At 44.7% G+C, this 10233-nt stretch overlaps 1 protein-coding gene across 7 annotated transcripts in view; it reads left to right on the forward strand.

Moving 5' to 3' along the window:
• Window positions 1-10233, forward strand: part of ANKMY1 (ankyrin repeat and MYND domain containing 1) — an 82543-nt gene that overhangs the window by 71278 nt on the left and 1032 nt on the right. For 6 of the 7 annotated variants that reach the window (XM_032277707.1, XM_032277703.1, XM_032277701.1 and 3 more), the window contains 2 exons: window positions 8443-8521; window positions 9565-9725. In XM_032277707.1, the coding sequence (XP_032133598.1) occupies window positions 8443-8521; window positions 9565-9725 (240 nt within the window). Of the gene's footprint in view, window positions 1-7470; window positions 7587-8442; window positions 8522-9564; window positions 9726-10233 lie in introns of those variants that run through there. The other variant, XM_032277706.1, reaches the window with a different exon arrangement.

The following is a 10233-nucleotide window of genomic DNA, read 5'->3' on the forward strand; positions in this document are numbered from 1 at the left end:
GGAGAAATGTGCAGGCTGGTGGGCACTGTCCCGGAGTGAGGGTTAATGGGTAGAAATGTGCAGGCTGGTGGGCACTGCCCTGGAGCTGTCAGTCCCAGGGTTGGGGGTCTGGGGTCTAGGCCATAAATAGATTGCCACGAGGTCCTCTGATCAGAGCAGCTGCTGGGTGGCAGAGCCATGACCTGTGACCTCTCTGCTGATCCCTGGATTCTCAGGGCCACTAGCCCGGCCCGGCACTCCTGACGTGTTTCTTCAGTGGCCCAGGTCCAGGGGGGAGCCTCAGACCAGCCTAAGAATCTGAGTCTTAATCCCTGGTTTAGTTGAGTTCCTCTTAACCTCTGGTGACCGACTTTGTTAGTCAAAAGGTCACTTGTCCCAACTAATACTCACCAGGGATTCCTCTTAAAAGATACAGAATAGCTAAATGGATTAAAAATGGTCCATGATGATCCTTCAACCTCAGTCCCCAGACCAAATGGACTTCACCGACATTTACAGAACAACTTTGTCCAACAAATGCAGAATATACATTCTTCTCAGCACATGGAACACCCTCTAGGATAGACCATGTGTTAGACCACAAATGAGTCTCAACAAATTAAAAAAATCAAAATCATATCAGGTGTCTTCTCAGACCCCAATAGAGTAAAACCAGAAGTCAGTACCAAGAAGATGTATACAATATGTATATAAATACGTAATTTATACTGTACAAATATGTATATACAAATTTGCAAACATGGAAATCACACATTTCTGAATGAATATTGAGTCAATGAAGAAATTAAGATGGAAATAAAAAATATGTTGAAACAAAGACAGAAGCACAGTATACCGAATCCTGTGGGATACAGCAAACAACATGGCCACGGGGGAGCTTACAGCAATAAATGCCTACAGCAAAAAAGTAGGAAGGTTACAAACCAACAATCTAACCATGCCTCTCGAGGAACTAGCAAAGCAAGAACAAATCAAATCCAAAATTAGAAGAAGAAAAGAAATAATAAAGATTAGAGCAGAACTAAATGAAATAGAGAAAAAAGTACAGAGAATCAATGAAATAAAAAGTCGATTCTTTAAAAAGTTGAGGCCAGGTGAGGTGGCTCATGCCTGTAATCCCAGCAGTTTGGGAGGCTGAGGCAGGTGAATCACAAGATCAGAAGTTCTAGTCCAGCCTGGCCAATATGGTGAAACCCCGTCTCTACTAAAAATACAAAAAAAAAAAAAAAGAATTAGCCAAGTGTGGTAGCATGCACCTGTAGTCTCAGCTACTCAGGAGGCTGAGGCAGGAGAATCGCTCGAACCCAGGAGACAGAGGTTGCAGTGAGCTGAGATTGTGCCATTGCACTCCAGCCTGGGTGACAGAGCAAGACACTGTCTCAAAAAAAAAAAAATTTGAAAACAAGATTGGTAAACTGATAGCTAGACTAACTAAGAAGAGAGGATAAATTTCTCCTTTCGTATCTTATTTGAAGAAATGAATCTCTGTAAATAAATAAAATCAGAAATGAAAAAAGGAGCTATTGCAACTGATATTATAGAAATACAAAAGATCATCACAAACCACATGACAAGCTGGAGAGCCCAGAGGAAATGGATACATTCCCGGAAACATACACTCTTTCAAGACTGGTGAAGAAAACCTGAACAGACAAATAATGAGTAGCAAGACTGAATCAGTAATAAAAAGTTTCTCAACAGGGAAAAGCTCAGGAGCAGATGGATTCACAGCTGATTTCTACCAAATGTGTAAAGAAGAACTGATACCAATCCTCCTGAAACCATTCCAAAAATTTGAGGAGGAGGGAATTCTCCCTAACCCGTTCTGTGAGGCCAGTGTCACACTGATATCAAAAACAGACAAGGACACATGTAGAAAATCTACAGGTCAATATTCTTGATGAATCTAGACGCAGAAATTCTCAACACAATACTAGCAAACCACATCCAGCAGCACTTTCAAAAGATTAGGTGAGATTTACACCTGGCATGCACGGATAGCTCAACATATGCAAATTAATAAGTGTGATACATCACAGCAACAGAATGAAGGACAAAAACCGTACAGTCATCTCAATAGATGCAGAAAAAGCACTGGATACAATTTAACAAGTCTTCATGATAAAAACTTCTTTTTTTTTTTTTGTCTGAGATGGAGTCTTACTCTGTTGCCCAGGCTGGAGTGCAGTGGCATGATCTCAGCTCACTGAAATCTCTGCGTCCCAGGTTCAAGCAATTCTCCCTGCCTCAGCCTCTTGAGTAGCTGGGATTACAGGTGCCTGCCACCATGCCCAGCTAATTTTTTTGTGTTTTTTTTTTTTTTTTTTTTTTGAGATGGAGTTTCTCTCTTGTTACCCAGGCTGGAGTGCAGTGGCGTGATCTCGGCTCACCGCAACCTCCGCCTCCTGGGTTCAGGCAATTCTCCTGCCTCAGCCTCCTGAGTAGCTGGGATTACAGGCACGCGTCACCAGGCCCAGCTAATGTTTTGTATTTTTAGTAGAGACGGGGTTTCACCATGTTGACCAGGATGGTCTCGATCTCTTGACCTCGTGATCCACCCGCCTCGGCCTCCCAAAGTGCTGGGATTACAGGCGTGAGCCACCGCACCCGGCAATTTTTTTGTGTTTTTAATAGAAACAGGGTTTCACCATGTTGGTCAGGCTGATCTCTCACTCCTGACCTCAGGTGATCCACCTGCCTCAGCCTCCCAAAGTCCTGGGATTACAGGTGTGAGCCACCATGCCCAGCTGATTAAAAACTCTTAAGAAACTAGGCACAGAAGGAATATGCTTCAGAATAATAAAGGCCATATATGACGAGCCCACAGCCAACAGCATCGTAATAGGGAAAAATTGAAAGCCTCTCCTCTGAGAACTGTAATAAGACAAGGTTGTCCGCTTTCACCACTCTCATTCAACCTAGTACTGGAAGTCCTGGCCAGAGCAATCAGGCAAGGGAAAGAAATAAAAGGCATCCACATTGGAAAAGAGTAAGTCAAATTGTCCCTCTTTGCTGATGATATTGTTCTATATCTAGAAAAACCTAAAGACTCCACCAAAACACTCTTAGATTTGATAAATGAATTCAGTAAAATTGCAGGATACAAAACTAAAGTACAAAAAAATCAGTAGCATTTATATACACCAATAATGACTTAGCCAAGACAGAATTCAGGAAGGCAGTCACATTTACAATAGCTACAAAAAATACTTAGAAATAAACTTAACCAGGGAGGTGAAAGATCTCCATATGGAAAACTATAAAACACTGAGGAAAGAAATTGAGGAGAACACACACAAAAAAATGAAAAGACATTCCATGCTTATGGATTGGAAGAATTAATATTGTAAAAATGACCATAACGCCAAAAGCAATCTACAGAATCAATGCAATCCCTATCAAAATACCAACACCATTCTTCACAAAAACAGAAAAAACAATTCTAAAATTTATATAGAACCAAAAAAGATCCCAAATAGCCAAAGCAGTCCTGAACAAAAAGAACAAAGCTGGAGGTATCACATTACCTGGATTCAAAATATACTACAAAACTATAGTAACCAAAACAGGATGTATTGGTATACAAATAGACACGTACACCAGTGGAACAGAATAAAGAACCCAGAAATAAAGCCATATATTTACAGCCAACTGATCTTTGTCAAAGCTGACAGAACACAGGGGAAAGGACACTTTCTTCAATAAATGGCGCTGGGAAAATTGGATAGCTACATGCAGAAGAATGAAAGTGGACCCTTATCTCTCACCATATATAAAAATAGACTCTACGTGGACTAACGACTTCAACGTAAGACCTGAAACTATAAAAATACTCAAAGAAAAATTAGGGTAAATTCTTCTGGACATTGACCTAGGCAAAGAAGTTATGACTAAGACCTCAAAGACAAAGGCAACAAAACCAAAAATAGACAAGTGGGACTTAATAAAACTAAAGAGCTTCTACACAATGAAAGAAATAATCAACATAGTGAAGAGACAACCTGGTGAATTTACCTGACAGGTGACTAATATTCAGAATATACAGGGAACTCATACAATTTAACAGGAAAAAATAATCCTATTAAACTTGGGTAAAGGACATGAATTGACATTTCTCAAAAGAAGACATACAAACAGCCTATGGGTGTATGAAAAAAATGCCGATCTGTTTGTCTTATGCCTAAATAAAAGAAGAATAGCTGAACATCACTAATCATCAGAGAAATGCAAATAAGTCAGAATGGCTATTATAAAAAGACAAAAAAAATAACAGATGTTGACAAGAATGCCAAAGAAAGGGACCTTTTACATGCTGTTGGTGGAATATAAATTAGTACAGGCACCATGGAAAACAATATGAAGATTTCTAAAAATGTATATAGAATTATCATTCAATCTAGCAATCACACTACTATCTACCCAAAGGGGGGAAAATCAATATATCAAAGGGGTACCTGCACTTGCCTGTTTATTGCGGCATGATTCACAATAGCTAAGATATGGAATTGACCCAAATGTTCATCAACAAATGAATCAATAAAGAAAATTTGGCATAGATGTACCACATATACCACATTTTCTTTATTGATTCATTTGCTGGTACACAATGGAATACTATTCAAACACAGGAAAGAATTAAATTATGTCATTTGTAGCAACACAAGTGGAACTGGAGGTTACTATCTTACCTGAAATAAGCCAGGCACAGAAAGACAAATATTGCATGTTCTCACTTATGGGAGCTAAAAATTTTGAACACATGGAGGTAGAGAATAGAAAAATAGATAACAGAGACTGGGAAGGGTGAGTAGAGGAAGTGAGTGGGATGAAGAGAAGAGGCTTAAAGGGTTCAAGGTACAGTAAGATAGAAGAAATAGGCTTAATGTTTTAGAGCAGAGTAGAATTACTATACTTAACAAAAATGTATGTTATTCAGGTGATGGGCACCCTGAATACCCTAACTTGATTACCACACGGTATATCCATGTAACAAAACTTTTCATGTACTCCACAGATTTGCATAAATAATAATTAAAAGATGCAGTAGAGGGTTGCTAGAGGAGACTCAAGACGGGGATGTTCTATTCAAGGCGCTCAAAAATGGCTGGACACGGTGGCTCTCATCCGTGTAACACTAGCACTTTCGGAGACTGAGGCAAGAGAATTGCTTGAGTCCAGGTGATTGAGACCAGCCCGGGCAACATGGTGAGATCCAGTCTCTATTAAAAAAAAAAAATTAGCCGGGCGCGGTGGCTCACGCCTGTAATCCCAGCACTTTGGGAGGCCGAGGCGGGTGGATCACGAGGTCAAGAGATCGAGACCATCCTGGTCAACATGGTGAAACCCCGTCTCTACTTAAAATACAAAAATTAGCTGGGCATGGTGGCGCACGCCTGTAGTCCCAGCTACTCGGGAGGCTGAGGCAGGAGAATTGCCTGAACCCAGGAGGCGGAGGTTGCGGTGAGCCGAGATCGCGCCATTGCACTCCAGCCTGGGTAACAAGAGCGAAACTCCGTCTCAAAAAAAAAAAAAAAAAAAATTAAAAATCAACAAACAAAAACAAAGTACTCAGTTAGGTAAACTGTTAACCAAGAATCTTATACCCAGCAAGTTAACTTGCAAATATGAAGGTAAAATGGACATATTCCCAGATAAAACCTTTGAGAATTGGTTGTTACAGCCCTTCCTTACAAGAAATTGCAAAGGTATCCTGAAAGCAAGTGATTTAAGGTGGAAATTAAATGTACATGAACAAAGAGCATTGGCAAAGGTAATTGTAAAGAAGAATATAAATGCATGTTTCTTGTTAATTGACTTTAATAGCAATTTAAAATAATTTATGTGTAAGCAATTTGTATATATGTATATATATGCATTGTATTTATATATATATATACATACATACATATATATATATATAGTGTGTGTGTGTGTGTGTGTGTGGGGTTGCATGTATGTGTATGCCTGTAACATACAGGAATATATTTGGCAATAACAGTACAAAGGAAGTGGGCAGAAGAACAGTTCTGTCATGGTAAGAAATGACTCCAAATGCTAACTCAAACTGAGAAGATGAAATGGAGATCCAGAAATGGTAAATAATTTTAATACAACTAAACCTGTAAATATATATGTTTTCTCCTTTCATCTCTCAGATTCCTTAGAATGCATAAAATTATATAAAGTAATAATACTCTTATAATGTTGGATTTATAACCTTTATAGATGTAATTTGAATGACAATATCATAAAAAGGCAGAAAAGGAAATAGAACTATATAGGAATAACTTTTAAATATCTCATTTGTATTAGCATAGGTCTGAAGCTGATTATGACCAGTCAAGATTCATATGGTAGGCCAGGCATTGTGGCTCACATCTATAATCCCAGCAGTTTGGGAGGCTGAGGTAGAAGGATCTTTTGAGCCCAGGAGTTTGAGACAATCCCAGGCAACATGGCAAGACCCTGTCTCTACAAAACGTTTTTTACTAATGAACTCGGCATGGTGCTGTGTGCCTGTGGTCGTAGCTACTCAGGAGGCTGAGATGGAAGGATCATCTGAGCCTGGGAGGTTGAGGCTGCAGTGAGCCACGATCATGCCACTGCACTCCAGCCTGAGTGACAGAGTGAGAACCTGTCTCAAAAAGAAAAGAAAAAAAGGATATTCATATGGTAAAGCCTGATGCAACCAGTAAGAAAAGAGCTCAAAATATAGTTTTAAATTACTGGATAAATTAAGACAACACCTTAAAAAGAATCCACTTGACCACTTGATGCAGAGGGTAAAGGAAGAATACAGCAACAGAAAAATTCTGAGACATTTAGAAAACAAAATGCGAAACATCAAATGTAAATCCAAATACTGTATATCATTAATAATCTATGTGAATAGATTAAGCAAGAGACAGAGATTGTTACACTGGATCAAAACACAAGATCCACCTATGTGCTGTTTACAGGAGACACATTTTAAATTCAGTGGTACAGACCAGGCGCGGTGGCTCATGCCTGTAATCCCAGCATTTTGGGAGGCTTTGGTGGATAGATCACCTGAGGTCAGGGGTTCAAGACCAGCCTGGCCAACATGGTGAAACCTGTTTCTACTAAAAATACAAAAATTAGCCAACACAGTGGTGCATGCCTGTAATCCCAGCTACTCGGGAGGCTGCGGCAGGAGAATCACTTTAACCTGGGAGGTGGAGGCTGCAGTGAGCCGAGATGCACCTCTGAACTCTAGCCTGGGTGGCAGAGCGAGACGCCATCCCCAAAAGGAAAAAACAAATGATACAAAGTCAAAGGATGAAAAAACAGCATGGGAACAGCAATCACAAGAAGGCTGGAATCGCCACGCTAATATCACAAAAAATAAACTTACAAACGCTACTGGTGATAAAGAGGGACATCTTATGATAAAAGTGTCATCAGTCAGGAAGATATAGCAATTATAAACGCATATGCACCAAATGACAGACACCCAAATACATGAGGCAGAAACAGAAATGGAGAAACAGATAACGCAACAATAACAGTTGGAAATGTCAATTCCTCACTTTCAACAACTGACCAGAAAGTTAGGCAGCACCTGCAGGAAGTTGAACAAGTCTATTAGACTTGTCAGATCTCTAGAATACTCTACCTGGCAGCAGCAGAATCTGTGTTCTTCTCAAGTGTACTGGGGACATTCTTCAGTATACACCATATGCAGATCAGAAACCCTTAATACATTTAAGAGAATAGAAATAATACATTTCACATTTCAGACCACAGTGGAATTTAATTAGAAATGACTAGCAGAAGGACATTTGGGAAACTCACATAAAATAACACATGTCTGGCCAGGCACGGTGGCTCACCCCTGTAATCCCAGCACTTTGGGAGGCCGAGTTGGGCAGATCATGAGGTCAAGAGATCGAGACCATCCAGGCCAACATGGTGAAACCCTGTCCCTGCTAAAAATGCAAAAATTAGCCAGGCATGGTGGTGCGCGCCTGTAGTCCCAGCTACTCGGGAGGCTGAGGCAGGAGAGCTGCTTGAACCCAGGAGACAGAGGTTGCAGTGAGCTGAGATCGCGCCACTGCACTCCAGCCTGGTGCCTGGTGACAGAGTGAGACTCTGTCTAAAATAAATAAATAAATAAAAACACCTGTCTAAATAACAAGTTTAACAAGAATCCAAAAGGGAAATCTGAGAAACTTTGAAGACACAACACAGGTGGAACAGCAAGGGAGACAGCAGAGTGAAGCCTCTCCCTGGAGCCTGTGGGCCACCTCTGGCACCTCCAGGTCCTCGCACCTGCCGTGGAGCCATTGAAGGCTTGGGTCCCCCATCTGCCTCCCCGGTAGTGCAGGCAGGGAGCACAGGGAGGGCCCAAGGAGGTGGCATCTGCAGTGGTGGCCCCCACCCTGCCACCTGGGCACTAATGCGGGTCCCTCTTTCATGCAGCGGAGCTGATCCCCAGCCACAGGATGAAGAAGAAGGGCCCCAGCCTGCCCAAGGGCCTGGACGTGAAGGAGCGGGAGCAGTAAGTGTGTCTGCAGGCTGGGTTCTTTCCAGGATGGCAGCCTGTGGTTTGGACAGTGCTGCCGTGCCTGGCCCTACAACCTCACCCCGGGATAGCCTCCATGCCATCGGACCCCCAAGTGGCATGGCCATGCCATCGGACCCCCGTGCTCGCAGGCCATGGGCTTCAGCCAAGATGAGGTGCAGGGTCGTAGGGCACACGGAGCTGCCCTGGGCTGCCCCTAGCGGGTCACAGATAGGCTCCATGTCCTGCAGGAGAATGGCCACCTCCTGTCCCAGAAATGGCCACTGAATGGGGTTTGAGCCCATGCTCTGCTTTTGCAAGATGTCCTGTGGATGTTTCCCTGACCTGCTGGCTGCACGGCCGAGGTGGCACCCCTGCACCCTCCTGGCCCCTGCCTCTCCTTGGAGTCTCAACACTGCACCCACTCTGCTGTTCCAGAACAGTCTCTTTACATGCCTGTGGGATGCCAAGGGTTTGTGGGATGAGAGGGCAGGGACCAGGCCCTGTTTGTGTGGGCGTCCCCATCCCATAAACCCTGAGCCACCCAGTGAGGTGATGGAGAGGGGACTGGTGCAGGACGGGGGGGCTCATTTTCCTCTGAAAGCAGAGGAGACTGGTGCTTTGAGGCTCACCCAAAGGCAGGCTCCATGCCCTGTCCTCAAAGAGTCACTTCTCCCCAGTGACACTGTCCCACAGACATTTCCCTGCATGCCTAGGAAATCCCCCCATCATCATGTTGGCGGCACCATGGTGGTCTCCTGAATGGATGTGCGTTCACTTAACCAGCCTTACTGGCGGGCACTTAGGTGGTTCCTGAGCCCGGCACCTGTTGGCTTCCTATTCTAAATACTGCTGTGCTGAACATCCTCAGGATGAGGACTTAGGGTCTTCTGCCCACGTGCGAAGGCTGCCCTGTGCAGGCGACAGTGTGGGACGGTGGAGAGTGGCCCAAGAGCGCCGGGCCGGGCACAGCTCCCGGGCAGCGGCTGTTTGGTGGGGTCCGCTGAGTGGCCGCCTGATGACCTGAGGCTCTGTTGCAGAATTCCCTTCTTCAAGTTCTGCTACCAGTGTGGCCGCTCCATCGGGGTCCGCCTCCTGCCCTGCTCTCGCTGCTACGGGATCCTGACCTGCAGCAAATACTGCAAGACCAAGGCCTGGACCGAGTTCCACAAGAAGGACTGCGGGGACTTGGCGGCCATGGGTAGGTCGGCCCTCAGGCTGGGAGGCAAGGCTTCCGCTGCTGCTGAGGGCGAAGGAGCGGGCCTGGGGCTCGGGCGAGGGGCACCCTCATTTCCCAAAATCTCTCCAGATTCAGGCCACTTTCCCAGCATTTCCAGATGGGCCTGTTGGGAGGTGGGTGGCAGGGGGCCACTGAGGCAGCCTGGCTCTTCCTCACCTGCTGTGGCAGCACGAGGCTTGTCCTCACCTTGGCAGGGGCACCACCCCATCTCGGCAGAGCTGGAACATGGACCTCTGGGGGCTCAGCTGACGCCTGGGAGCTTCGCTGAACTCCTAGGGGCTCTGCTGACACCCGAGGGCTAGAGGGGTCTGGGGGGTCCGCTGACCCCCGGGGGCTAAGGGGTCTGGGGGGTCTGCTGACCCCTGGGGGCTAGAGGGGTCTGGGGGGTCTGCTGACACCCGAGGGCTAGAGGGGTCTGGGGGGTCTGCTGACCCCCGGGGGCTAGAGGGGTCTGGGGGGTCTGCTGACC

Source organism: Sapajus apella, unplaced genomic scaffold, assembly GCF_009761245.1.
Source record: "Sapajus apella isolate SASKATOON/1434 unplaced genomic scaffold, GSC_monkey_1.0 scaffold10, whole genome shotgun sequence".
NCBI lineage: Eukaryota > Metazoa > Chordata > Mammalia > Primates > Cebidae > Sapajus > Sapajus apella.